This window comes from Amblyomma mixtum, chromosome 1 (genome assembly GCF_055824585.1).
Source record: "Amblyomma mixtum isolate Tamu chromosome 1, ASM5582458v1, whole genome shotgun sequence".
Lineage (NCBI taxonomy): Eukaryota > Metazoa > Arthropoda > Arachnida > Ixodida > Ixodidae > Amblyomma > Amblyomma mixtum.
In genome coordinates, this window is record NC_143012.1 from 93,934,432 (window position 1) to 93,948,845 (window position 14,414).

The 14,414-nt window shown below is 53.1% G+C and overlaps 1 protein-coding gene across 7 annotated transcripts in view; it reads right to left on the reverse strand.

Moving 5' to 3' along the window:
- Positions 1-14,414, reverse strand: part of LOC149367237 (latrophilin Cirl-like) — a 412,262-nt gene that overhangs the window by 66,979 nt on the left and 330,869 nt on the right. For all 7 annotated transcript variants that reach the window (XM_089554668.1, XM_089554675.1, XM_089554655.1 and 4 more), the window contains 3 exons: positions 12,034-12,189; positions 8,793-8,899; positions 7,509-7,700 (listed from right to left, as the gene is read on the reverse strand). In XM_089554668.1, coding sequence (XP_089410794.1) covers positions 7,509-7,700; positions 8,793-8,899; positions 12,034-12,189 — 455 coding nt within the window. The remainder of the gene's footprint in view (positions 1-7,508; positions 7,701-8,792; positions 8,900-12,033; positions 12,190-14,414) is intronic.

Sequence of the window (14,414 nt, forward strand, 5' to 3'; positions counted from 1 at the left end):
CCTTTGATCCGCACCGCAGGTGGCAACCTGATTACGCCGTCAGGACGCTGCACCGCAAGAGTTACTGTAAATGGGAGAACCTATGCGACAACCTTCCTGATCCTACAGCAATGCTCGAGAGATGTGCTTTTGGGAATGGACTTCCTGAACGAACATCGCGCGATCATCGACCTTCGATCTAAGTCGATCAAGCTTTCCACGGAAAAAGCCATACCTGCTGCGACGAGCGCGACTCATCACGTTGCCTTAAACGTCCTCGATGAAGCATTGAGCGTGCCGCCCCGATCAAGTGTTCTCGTCGGCATAGGTACTGGAGACATCGAAAATGCCGAAGGCGTTATCGAGGGGAACACCCAGTTACTCCTGGATCGAGGATTGGGCGTCGCGAGGGGAGTCGCCGAAATCCGAAATGGCCAAGCCCAGGTGTTGCTAACCAACTTCACGGAAGAATACCGGCATCTAAACAAAGGTACGACGATCGCTTTCCTCGACGAGCTGGCAGACATCAGAGGCGTATTTGCCCTACCCGACCAACCCGCAGAACCATCTCACCAAGGCCATCAACCCACGTTCGACATCAACCCGGCATTACCCCGAAGCAGACAAGACCAAATACGCAGTCTTCTTCAAAGGTACACCGATTGCTTCTCATCAGCATCGAATGTGCGACGAACCCGGCTTGCCAAGCACCGCATTGTCACAGACGAACACGCACGACCACTGCGACAGAGCCCTTACCGCGTATCGCCGCTAGAACGCCAAGCTATCCGCAAGCAAGTTGAGGAAATGCTTCGTGACGACGTCATACAGCCATCGAGGAGCCCCTGGGCAGCACCGGTCGTTCTAGTGAAAAAGAAAGACGGCACCCTTCGCTTTTGCGTCGATTACCGCCGCCTGAACAACATTACGAAGAAGGATGTCTACCCCCTCCCCCGCATCGACGATACACTGGACCGGCTGTGCCACGCTAAGTACTTCTCATCGATGGACCTGAAGAGCGGCTACTGGCAAATTGAAGTCGACGAAAGAGATCGCGAGAAGACTGCGTTCATCACGCCAGACGGACTCTTCGAGTTCAAGGTGATGCCATTCGGCCTCTGCTCTGCCCCAGCGACGTTCCAGCGAGTAATGGATACGGTGCTCGCAGGCTTGAAGTGGCAGATTTGCCTAGTCTACTTAGATGACGTTGTTGTCTTCTCCTCAAGCTTTGAAGACCACCTCAGAAGGCTTCGGATAGTGCTGGAAACTATCAAGTCTTCAGGCCTGACACTGAAACCAGAGAAGTGCCACTTCGCCTACGAGGAACTGCTGTTCCTTGGTCACGTCGTAAGCAAGGATGGAGTTCGCCCAGACCCCCAGAAGACGGCTGCGATCGCAGAGTTTCCACAGCCTAATGACAAGAAGGCTATACGCAGATTCCTTGGATTGTGCGCTTACTACCGACGATTCGTCAAGAACTTTTCGCGCATCGCTGAACCTTTGACTCAACTTACCAAGGCTGACGGGTCTTTTAAATGGGAAAGGCCACAAGAGGAAGCTTTCAACGAGCTGAAGCGCCGCTTACAGTCCCCTCCTGTGCTCGGGCACTTTGATGAAAACGCCGAAACCGAAGTTCATACCGATGCAAGCGGGGTGGGCTTAGGAGCGGTCCTCGTTCAGAAAAATGGCAGACAGGAGAAAGTTATCGCGTACGCTAGCCGTTCACTGTCGAGAGCCGAAGCCAACTATTCGACGACAGAGAAAGAATGTCTCGCCATTATTTGGGCCACGTCCAAATTTCGCCCCTACCTATACGGACGACCATTCAAGGTTGTGAGCGATCACCATGCTCTGTGCTGGCTGGCGAATTTGAAAGATCCCTCCGGCCGCCTTGCTCGTTGGAGCCTGCGTCTTCAAGAATTCGACATAACTGTAGTCTACAAATCTGGCCGCAAGCATTCCGATGCAGACTGCTTGTCACGAGCTCCTGTCGACGCAGCACCCGAAGAGGAAGACGACGACGCTTTCTTAGGACCGGTAAGCGCCAGCAGTTTCGCGCAGCAGCAGCACTCGGATCCTGACTTGCAAAGCCTAGTTGATTATCTGAAAGGCAAGACCGCATCGCCTCCCCGAGGGTTCAAGCGGCAACTGTCGTCCTTCGCCCTTCACAATAATGTCCTCCTGAAGAAGAACTTCGCGCCGAACAGGACAGTGCACCTTCTTGTCGTGCCCAAAAATCTCAGGCAAGAAATTATGCAGGCATGCCATGATGAGCCGACTGCAGGACATCTCGGGATTGCTCGCACGTTGCACCGCATCCAGGAGAAGTACTATTGGCCACGGCTAGCTACCGACGTTTCCCATTACGTGAAAACGTGCCGTGAGTGTCAGCGACGCAAAACGCCTCCGACTAGACCAGCCGGACTCCTGAACCCCATACCACCGCCAACTAAGCCCTTTCAGCAAATAGGGATGGACCTCCTCGGCCCCTTTCCGACCTCTTCATCAGGAAACAAGTGGATCATCGTGGCCACCGACTACATGACCCGCTACGCAGAAGCAAAAGCGTTGCCTAGTGGTACCGCAAGAGAAGTCGCAAAATTTTTTGTCGAACAAATTCTCCTGCGACACGGCGCCCCGGAAGTGCTCATCACAGAGAGAGGAACGGCGTTTACAGCGGAGCTGATGCAAGCCATTTTAAACTACAGCCAGACAAGCCATCGGAGAACCACTGCCTATCATCCACAAACCAACGGACTCACAGAGCGTCTGAACAAGACCATCGCAGACATGCTCTCCATGTACATCGACGCCGAACACAAGACGTGGGACTCCATTCTGCCCTACGTGATCTTCGCTTATAATACTGCCGTCCAGGAGACAACCAGGTTTACCCCATTCCAGCTGGTATACGGCAGGAAGCCCACGACAACACTCGACGCAATGCTCCCGCACGTTTCAGACGAAGACAACCTCGACGTCGCCGCCTACCTTCATCGCGCCGAGGAAGCCCGAAGACTTGCGCGGCTTCGCATTCAAGACCAGCAGCACACCGACGCCCGACGCTACAATCTGCGCCGACGAGACACGCATTACAAGCCAGGTGATCGGGTTTGGATATGGACGCCAGTTCGCCGCCGCGGATTGAGCGAAAAGTTGCTGCGACGCTACTTTGGCCCGTACAGGGTTCTCCGTCGCATCGGTGACCTCGACTATGAAGTCATCCCCGACGGCACGACAGCATCTTAGCGACGCCGCCCACGCCCGGAAGTCGTACATGTCGTACGCCTGAAGCCATATTATGAACGCTGAAGGACTCGAAGTTTCATTCTCCGTGTTTATTTTCATTTTAAAGCATCGAGACGATGCTTCTTTGGAAGGGGGGTAATGCCACGTATCATTGCAGTGTTTGTTCGTTCACGCTCAAGACAGCAGGAAAGGGTCGTTATCACTTTTGTTCGTGGCGCGAGAAGCGACCAGACTAATCTCAATTGTTCGCAGCCTTGAAAGGCTGCATCTAGGTTTTTCCAGATTACCGTAGATGATCTTGACCTGTTATCTGGAAGTTTCCTTGCCGGCTTTAAATTGAGCGATGCCGCGAGCGGCGGACATTCGTAGTTCGACGATTGACGAGCACGCTTGTTGCTTACGCCGCCACCGAGTGAGTCAGTTCTTTTGCGGGCGCAAGTCAGCCCAAATAAAGAGCTTCGTTTGCAAGTATTTCTGGTGTCTTCCTGACCGCTGGACTGCCGTCACTACAACGTGACAATATTAGTTGGATAGTAGTATTAGCTGATGAACACGACGATGTGCAATGCACAGCGCGCCGCGAATGCGTATATTAGTCCGATAGTACCATTAGTCGAAGAAGACGACGATCTGCAATGCACAGCGCGGCTTCATAAGTACGACTGCCTTGCTAAACCTTACAGTATTTTCTTTTCTATGCTTTACTATATTTCAAAATTAATCTCTTTTTTTCTCTTACTCTCTTTCTCTCCAATCCAAACTCATACGTTTTCCCACTGCCTGCCCTCCTTGTGGTAGACTCCCCGGTGTTGGTCTCAGGTGTGCTTTTTCTTTTGCCTTTGGTATGTACAGGTCAATAGCAACCTTTGCCTCCCGATTCTTGGCCGATCCCCCAGTGTGGGCATGTGCCGTTATTTCAAAGGCTAACAACATGTCGGGGGGACTGTGACAAGATGATTGCGTTTGTATCTGCGAGGGCAAGAGGAACTGCTCACGGGTTCCATTAACGCTGTTGCATCATACCCTCATAGGCGAAGCTTAAGAGTCCCCCAATTTTTTTTTTTTTTTTCAGTTGCTATGAATTCAAAGAACAGAAACACGTCGGGCAAACACGAAACTTCTGATTCCCGAGAAAGCGACTACGCCCGCTCGCCAGCGCCCGTCCCAAACATTCGAAGCGCTTCGCATGCTCCCAAGAGTGATGAAACGAAGGAACCAAAGAGACGTGCGCCCGCCCCGTCACCGGGATGAAGAGCTGGGAACAAGACTGGAGCGATGCCCAGAGCCCAACATGCAACACGCAGCGGAAACCGCGGGGCAGAAACTGACTCCCCCGCCTGTCGCCGCGCTTTCCGCGAAACAACTCCCGTTCGCGGCCGTGGAAAACCGACAGGACGCGTTTCTGCAGAGAGAGATCTAAATTTATAACCGCCGCTCGCAGCCTGCGCTGAAAGTTTCTCCGCGACGCACCGCGGCTCGCACGAGACTCTGAGCGGCGGCGTGAGTATCCCCGCACGCTTCCTCTTTCTAGCAGTCCCCGCCTCCGCAGGACGCGTGAGAACTGTTCGCTGGGCGCTCGCTTGCTAGGTGGGAGCGCAGCAGTAGACAAAGCAGGCCGCCCGCCTGAGCCCTAAGCACGCGTCCCTTGCCTTGCGTCTTCACGGCGTTGCTACTTACTGGCTGAGAACGCGCCCTCTCACGCGACCGTTATCCGATACGAGAGGAAGAGGTGCCGTAGTGGAGGACTCCGGAGTAATTTCCGCCTCCTGGGCATCTTTAACGAGCACTGACATCGCACACTACACGGGCGCCTTTTGCGTTCCGCCTCCATCGAAATGCGACCGCCGCGGGCGGGATCGAACCCGCGCATTTCGGGTAAGCAGCCGAGCACCATAATCGCTGAACCATCACGTCCTAGACAGGAAGCTGCGCATTGCGCACACTGCGTACAAATGATGATGCGTTGCCGAGGGAGGGAACCCTGCCTGTGCCGCCTGTTGCTTCTAGTGTTCTAGTGCCAGCCTCCGTGGTGGCTCAGTGTTTACGGCGCTCGTCTACTGAGCCGGAATACCCGCGTGCCGTGTTTTGATGGAGTCGAAACGCAGAAGGCGGCCGTGTGCCGTGCGATGCCAGTGCACGTTAAAGATCCCCCACGTGGTCGAACTTATCCCAGAGACCTCCATTACGGCACCTCTTTGTCTCTTTCATCTTTCACTACCACCTCCCTCCCTTCCCTTACGGCGCGGTTCTGGTGTCCATCGAGATATGTGGTACTGATGCTGCGTCATTTCCTGTCCTTAAAAACCGCTAATAACAGTCAGTGTACCGCTTCCGGTGCCCATGAACGCAGAATCTTTCCTATGTAGGTTTGCATCGTCATCACCTTAACTCTCTTCCAACGGTACTCTGTGCTGCCACAAAAGCGACAGACTGCTAGGTAATCGAGGGAATCAGGTCGATGTGGGTCAAGTGTTTCTATTCTTTGGGCTCGCTTCACGCACCGGTTATTCTCACAAGCCGAACTAGTTAGAGCACGCAGTCATAGTCATCTACCTCTGAGCGGTTGCTCCTCGTTCCTTCCCTCACAGGGACTCGAAACACGGCGCACGGGAGAAAGCCGCGAGCATGGTTCCCCTATGAGTCACGCGTTTCCCGATCAAGCGCACTCGGATCACACGCCATGCGAACCAAGAGCTCGCAAGGACGCTCGACAGCGCGCTAACTGTTTACTCGCTGCGTCGCCGTTCGGACTGCATAGGACAGCTCAGTTATCCCCGTGCTTTAGTAAGACAAAAAAAAAATCAAATGTGAAACGCGCTCGTGGGTAGAAAATCTAATTTAAGCCTATCCGAAAGTGGAGACTTCCCACGGGGGAAATGCAGGCCTTGGCGCAAGTCCCATCCCGGATGCATCGGGAGCTGCTGTTCGATCCGATACGCGGCAGTAGCAGGGCAAGAATCGATGCGGGTCAAAAGCAATCGCTCATTTTTTTTTTCGATATCAGAGATGAAAGCTGGCGCTCGATTTCAAAGAATTTCCTACGGACAAGCTGGGTTCTTAGAAGTCGTGCAGACAAGGAACGTGCACGGAGTGTCCAACACACGCAGCGCTGTGGCACCTATAGAACGGAGGCATTTGCGCTGACCAACAGAACAAACTTACCATCAGCAACATCACATGTCCAGTGCCGCAGCTACTAGTTCTGATAAATCCCAACTGTCACGCTCTCATTCATTGTCAGGCTATAGAGCGAGAGCGAGCGAGTACTTCGTTCTGTTTCTTGGAGGTAGACATCCATGCTTGCACTAAGGGAGTATTTGGCATCCACAAAAGCGCGACACGGCAACAAACGAAAGTTATAAACCTTTCAAAGAAGCTTCCCTTCTTCCGCTCTTTATTCATTGCTTTCCATTTAGATATAACGGATGATGACGATATAAAAGCTGCTAAAACGCAGCTTGAGGAGTTCTTGTCATGCTTTATGGGCAACAGCACGGGTAAGCATTGCACATAAAAGGCATCTGAATAGTTCCAAGTTGAAAGAAAATTTCCAGGTGGGATACCCTTACACATTGGACCAACAGCCATGCTCGTTTGAAGAGTCCAACCAAGACCAACGTGCTCAAGACAATGGCTGGGTTTGGAAGGTTCTTTTCCCGTTGCATTATTTTGCCCGCTTGCCTTTAGATGCAACTGCTGCTCACTGTACCGCTAGTTGGCAGCTAGAAAGCAATACGCTACGCCAGCTCTTCCGTCGAAGACGCCTGCTGAAATGCTGCTAAAATGCTAACTTGCGGTCCTGGTAAAATGCTGCTCAGTAGCAAACAGCAAGAAAAGTGCATAGAACAGATTAAGACAGAATATTGCCAGTGGTTTAATTCTGTCATACCTAGCGAGATGAGCGAAAGGCTAGGCGAGCAATGTCGCCCGGGTGGTCGGACGCAGCGTGGTTTCTGTGCTGAACCGTCCTCTTACTAGGCCTGGCCTCTACGGCGCAGCGGTGCGCGCCGGAGTGAGTACTGGAAGCGAGCGCATCTGCCGCGCTTGTATATTGCACGTCACGTGGTTAGGAGGGGACGAGCCCCGTGATCAGGCGATCGGCGCGACCCAGCGCGGCGGCGTTGCTGTGGCGAATCACGTGGCATGACGTCAGGCTACTCCTCCGGTTTAGAGGTCACGGCGCAACGTTCACGTCCTTCAAAGCTGCGGCTCGGAGAGCCAGAGCTTTCGCTCCTAAAACGCAGCAGAGCCGATAAGAAGGGGACGAAGGGAGGACGCACCTGCAGCAGCTCCTTGACCACCTGGAAGCGTCGGCGCTCGTCCGGGAAGTCGTCCAGGCGCCGCGTCATCCTCCCCAGCAGCCTCTGGATGACGGCCGCCGTCTGGGCGATGTCTCCGCCCAGCAGCGTCTTGGTGCGCGTGATCACCTCCAGCTCCACGGCCAGGCTCACCACCGAGTCGTCGTCCTCGGCCTGCGACCAGTCGGGGCGCCACTACCTCACTTTTTGCTCGCCTCGACACTCGCTTTGTTTGGAAGACGCGGGTAGTGCCGAACAAGCATTCATGCAGAGCGCAATCTCTACTAAGGCTTTAAGTCGGACACAACTTAAGTCTGCAGTGACGCTCCGCCCATATTCGGGACCGCAGCACAAAATTCCTCCGCGAACAAAAAATAGTCCGTTGTTAAAGCTTTTCTCTTTACTTAAACAAGAACTTAATCAAAAGGAAATCAAATTATAAGCTCTAGAATTTTGATACCTGGCTTGTTTAATAAAGTCACACGTGAAAAAACTGATTTCGTTTACTGTTGTGGTTGGGCAGCGGACTAATACAGGACGCCGCGGACCAAGGCCCAGTGTTAAAAACTGCTGTTTTTTTTAAGTTGTATCCTACTTTAGTTGCTTCCATTCAATGCTCGCGCAGATACAGCGGTGCCGAGCTCGCCACTGCGCCCGGTCGAAGACGCGGGCAGTGCACAACAAGCATTCATGCAGATCATGCAGACGGCAATCTCGACTAAGGCTGTATTAGCTGCTTTTATTCAGGGCTCGCGTAGATACAGCGGCGCTTGGCACAGGGACACATACTTGGCAACTAAAGTAGGTTGGCCGGTTCGCCGTAGATTCGATTAAATGACAGCCAAAGTAACAACGGCAGTGACTGCGCAGTGAACAAGTAGTTGTCAATTAATGCCTGCGTTGTGTGGTTGCTGTCCCTGTTCTTAAGCGCAGTATCCTAGCAACACCATGATCGAACTTCCGAAACCTGCTGCCTACTGCATTCGGTACAGGTTCTAGCACACATCTGCATGTCCCCGGCTAAAAAGCATTTAGAAAACGCACATAATCTTCAACTACTCTTTGCAGGTCTCTGTCAGAGCTGCAAGTCAAGCTAGGCTGAGTCGCGACGCGACGACTTAAGACGTCGACGGTGCCCCGAGCTTCGTTTCTCACACGAGCAGCTAAATGTCGCTCGGAGAGTGCCGGAAACGGTCCTATGGCAAGCGGCGGAGTGTTCGCCAACGACGAATTCGTCAAGGTGCGAAGTCATCTCCACGCACTCACCCTCGACTTGAGGTTCTCCATCCAGGCCGAGTAGCAGGCGCTCAGGTTGGGCGTGTCGTGCTCCCAGTACGGCGGATTGCCCGCCAGGCAGCGCCACCTGGCATGACCTGGAACATACGGTTCGTCCCTTGTTCACAACTGATGAAGAGACTCGTGTGCACGCATTAATCGCAACTGGGGCTGAACTAGGGGCAACTCCGACCACAGATGGATGCTTGGGCCAAATTTGGAATGTATACGTTAGCAAGAGCGCAAAAGAAGAGGACGTCTAGAAAGGCACGGAGGTAGGACGAAAAGCCACTATCCCATGTCTGTTTTGTGTATACCCCCCCAAGTGCATATTGGGAAATATGTGACAGCTGGAAAAAAAGGGCAAATAGAAGTCTACAGAGACTGCATTTGGTCACAAGTTGGCGAGAAGCGCTTCGAACGTCCCCATGTTTTCAACGAAGCCACAGACACCCTCGTAGGGTGGCTTCGCCGTGTTTCAGCACTGTTTCAAGAGTTTTGCACGCCTGCAGCAAAAGGTACGGCAAAACAACGCTGACGGACGGGACGGAAGAAGAAGAGACAGACATATGCGCGTCTTCTTCCGCCCCGTCCGTCAGCGCTGTTTTGGCGTACCTTTCAACATGAACCAACCAGCCCGACTCAGCCCTCGCCTGCCGTAAAAACTTCGCCACATAACTTAATTGCCTTCTGAGAGGTTTGCTTCACTGCTGTGCACTGGTGTAGTTAGGTGAACCAGTACGCCTGACTCACAACCACCGACACCACTACATGCTACATTTTAAGGTCTACACGACCCGGCAACCGAAAACTGCCCGTTCGCCAGCTGACCGACGTCCACGAGTAGTGAGGTCATGCCCGCTACAGGTGGTTATCGGAGTGGCTGTTCTTGCGGAGGGGATACGATACAGGAGTAGCCGCAACCTCGCCACGGGGGGATGACAAAAGTGCCACAGCTTCTTCTTTTCCGGTTTCTGAGCTGCCGTCAAAACGTCGACCCCGTGCGAGCGACAGACGAAGCGCTCCATCCAGCAAACAGAGGAAGCTCCTTCGACCAGAGGACGGGGCAGGTGTCCGCATGCAACTCGGGGCTTCCGTTCGCCATCGCGTGGAGCTCGAGCGCTGATGGTCAGATAGGGGCGGCAGGCGCAGGTGCGCAGACGATTCCCAATCGGGACGCATTAAGACAACGCCGGGAGCCGCCGTGTAAGTTTAGCGAAGCGTGAGGTAATTGGCCTCGGAGAACAGGAGTCCAGCGTCTCGAACGCCGACGAAAAAACAGACGATAAAGAGAAAGAGAGAGAGCGAGAGGTGGAGAAAGGGAAGCTGAGAGGCTGGAAGCCGCGCGGCGGCGCTTTAGGTGACAACAGAGATAAGCCGGACGGAATCTGGGCCACTAATTCCGCTCCTAAAGTGACGAAAACGGCGGCCCCGTATCGGGCGCCGCTCCCGTCAAATAGGCAGAGGTAGACGGCAAGCTTCGCAGTTCGGAGCCTTTAAGCTGCAGAACATAAGTAGAATGAAAACGCGAGAAAGAATGTACGAAGGAAACAGAGCAACCGCCGCGATGGGGCAGGGTATCAGACAGGGGGAGGGCAGTGCGCGGAGGAAAACCGACGAATAAGCGATAGCCAGGAGCCGAAGACGAAGCCAAGCCAGGCCGTAATGAGCGGAGCAGACGATGAAGAAACAAAAGACGCGAATCAGTTGGAAGGTAAAGACAGACATCTACACGCGCTGAGACCCCAAAGTATGATGCTGTTATCAGGGCGGATGAAAAGGTATAAGCTTCAAAGAAAACGTTCAGCTAAAGAAGACGAGTATGAAAGAAGGACGAACGAAACCGCGGCACTCAGGCGTACGAAAAGCCCCGGGCAGCCGCGCAGACGACGCAAAAGTAAAAGCAGCGGCCATTTTAAGACGGCGTTGAGGTCATCCGGACGCGACAGGTCAGTGCCGCGACGCGTAATCTGCGGCGCTTAGAGGAGCGTCGCGCTCTAATCTGGCGAGGACGTGACCTGCGGAGGCGCAGCCGTTTATCGGCGCTCCTCTTTTAAAAGCGGTCGCGTTATCTTAAAAGCTAATAAGCGGCCCGAATGAAGCGAACGAAGGGAAAAGCAGATCAGTTCTTCCACACGAGCGCCCCGTCCGATCGGATCGGCAGGTTCACCCGAAGAGCAGATCGTCTTTCCTGGGGTGCCTTCAATAACTGCCCCGACGTTTTATCTTGGATCACGGCGCGCTAATTACTGGCAGTATTTTCTTCTTTTGGAGCGAAATATTCCGAACTGTGACGACAGAGGCGCCCCCAACGCTTGGCGCTTAGCTGCTCGGGAGACGCTCAGAAGTTGTGTCGTTTATATTTTTTCCCCCTTAAAGATGGCGATTATGCAACGCAATAAGCGTGATTCGATGTTGTGATCCTCTCTCCTTCCTCTAACTGGAGCGTACAGAAGCTACAGGTTATCAAAGATCAGTCTTAACCACGCCCGTTCATACGTGCAAAATGAAACGCGAACGCAGATCCACGAAATGAAAACTAAAGGACGAGAAGCACAAGTGCGGTTTGTTGTGACTTTTGAACAGCGGTCGCTGCACTTTAGAAAGAATAATTAAGCCCCAAAGAATTTCCCTCTAAAACTAACTCTCCCATCTCGCTTTCTCGCTTTTACTTAATCGATCCAGCTTTAGAAAAGAAAGAACGATGGGACCCACGCACGCAACGCTTGTTCGGCACGGATAGCATAGCGCTGGCCCAAACATAAAACAACCCTCATTTGCATTCCTGCTGCAGTCACGGATTTTCGTCGTCTGTACAAATGAAAACGTACTGATAATCAGGGTCTAAGGGGAGAATCGTCATGTCATCGGCTAACGCAGCTGGCTTTTCCCTCTCTCTCTCTCTCAAACACACGCACACCTAAAACAGAACAAATGTAATAAAAGCGTGTGAGCTCTAGAAGGGTAGAAGGGGATGCTCGCGGTAAGCCGAGCCTGCGCGGACTTCTGCGTGTATCCAGAATGCTTTTTCGAGCTTTGGAGCAGCTGCTCTTCACTCGTCTTGCTGTCTTGTGTTCTGGTTTTCCCTTGTGCGGAAATTCGTTCGGTTAAAGTATGAATGACTGCAAGGGGTCTTTCAGCAAGCCCAGTATACGACAAGGAGAAAAAAAAAGAACAAAACAAGACTCGCGACCACAATAAACATGCACTCGTAATCCGACGAAGCTCTCACCTATGGCTCCACCGGGGCACCTCTGCACGGCCGTGTCTCCGGCCCTGGTCCAGTTCCAGAAGCTGCTCCTGGACTGCATGGGCGGGCAGAACCCCCGGTGCAGGTAGGACGGCACAACGGCGCCACCCGACGGCCTGTCCGGGTCCTGGAACCTCCCTGTTGAAAAAAAAAAAAAAACAGAATACCGGTGACCACCATCTCCGACACATTGCCGGCGAACCAGGAGCAAGACGTCCCCAACGGTCATCCGCGCTGCACGGCACAAGGCATATATGGGCTTCTGGTAGCAGTAGGAGCTTGAAGGACGATTTTAGTCGGACAGAACTCAAGAACGAAGCGGCAAGTGCCCCTCCAGCCAATGGCGTCGGCCGATTCTCCCCCCTGACCGATTAACCCCCTCTTTTCCTCGACCGATCCCTTTGGTCCCGCTAGCATGCAATCGCAGGCGGTGGCACCTGAAAGGGGAATACCGTCGGTTTGATCGGATTAACCGAGTTGTCATGAAAATCGGTCGACGCCATTGGCTGGAGAGCGTCCTTAGAGGGGCATCCGCCGCTTCAATCTTGAGTTCTATCCGACTATAGAGGTAGATTATATTCGCACCACTCATGCACCGGTTGACTCAGTCGTGAGTGAGGAGCAGTTCAGCGAAGCGCTTTCCTGTGTAGTCATATATCTACCCATGCTTAATCCACACAATTACAGGTTTGCTACCCCACATAAAAGTCGCGAGAAATGCCGTGCTGGCATTTTTCTCTGTAGGATGTGTAACAACATGGCAGAAACGAAGCTTCGAATGAGACTACGGAGGAAAGCGCTTCGCTGAATTGCTCCTCATTCCTGACCAGGCAGCGATAAAACAAGAATGTAACTGAGGTAGTATTCTATATCGTGTCCCGCTCACTGTAACAAGCAACGGAAGGTGCCACGCGCTTAGCTCTAGACAAATGCCACCGCGAAAAGCAAGGAATGCGAATGAACAGTGTTAATGGACACAGCTTTGCAACCGTATGCATGCCGTAGGCAATAGAGGAATCGGATGCACTTGTTCAAAGGCTGGCGCAGGGATTACCGCAATTACAGCATGCAACAAAGGCGTTCGACAGGTTCTTTCTCTAAAGGCGTTTCAGGGCCCCCCACTCGAGCACGCCACGACGCCACCTCGCGATACAAGTTGGCCGCGCCGGCCGGGTCCACTGTTCCTCTGCGAGGCAAAGCGCAGAGCGTGAGGCTGCAGCAGGGGTCAAGCAGCGGTGGAGATTTGTGCCTTCGCTTACTGGTTGACGCCCTCTCGCGGCGTAATTGCCGGCTCGGCAGCGACAATGCCCGGGGGAGATGCGAGGGCAATGGCGATACGGCCACTGTCGCCGGTCGGCGGGCTCATTTTCCTCGGAGCGCAATGGACGGGAACAGCGCGACCTCGTCGGCCATCTGCCCTTCCAGAAGCACCCTTTACTGCGCTGGGGGACGCCTGGGACACCCCTCTGGGAAAAGGCGCGCTTAGGTGACGGGACCGGTGAGCATGCGCACTTGGCCCTTGAGACTGAGCTGTCGGATAACACTCCGCAACAGCCTTGCCGAACAACACGCCCGCTCAGCATCACTGAGCTGGCTATCGCAACGATAAAGCACGTGATTCCACGAGTCACTGTCAACGGTCGCGCCTTTAGGGAAGACTCATCATCACCAACAGCCTGACTACGTCCACTGCGGGGCAAAGGCCCCTCCCATATCTCTCCAATTAACCCTGTCCTTTGCCAGTTGCGGGCACCGTATCCCCGCAAACTTCTTAATCTCATCCGCCCACCTAACTTTCTGCCGCCCCCTGCTACGCTTGCCTTTTCTTGCAATCCACTCCGTTACCCTTAGGGACCAGCGGTTATCTTGCCTTCGCATTACATGCCCTGCCCAAGCCTATTTCTTCCTCTTGATTTCAACAAGGATGTCATTAACACGTGTTTGTTATCTCACCCAATCCACCCGCTTCCGATCTCTTAATGTTATTCCTATCATTTTTCTTTCCATAGCTCGCTGCGTTATCCCTACCTAAAGCTGAACCCTCTTTGTTAGACTAGCCTCCACGTTTCTCCCTCAGAGGAAAACTATCCGCTTCTGGAGTCCAGTAAGTAGCTATTATGACCCCCTAAGATTACCAATCTACGAAAACTGAATACTCATTTTATAGAAGATAAAATGAAAAGTCTATAGTAGGATACACCTTTCAAAAACCAGCGTGCGGTAACAATGGACCATGATCCACAGCACCCTGTGTTACTCCGCCTAACCTGATTCCTACTGTGTCCGTACCCGGACGTATGAGTTGAGGAAAATATTTTATTTTTCAGGCCGTACTTAGTGGTACCGACAGTCAGAAGGAACAT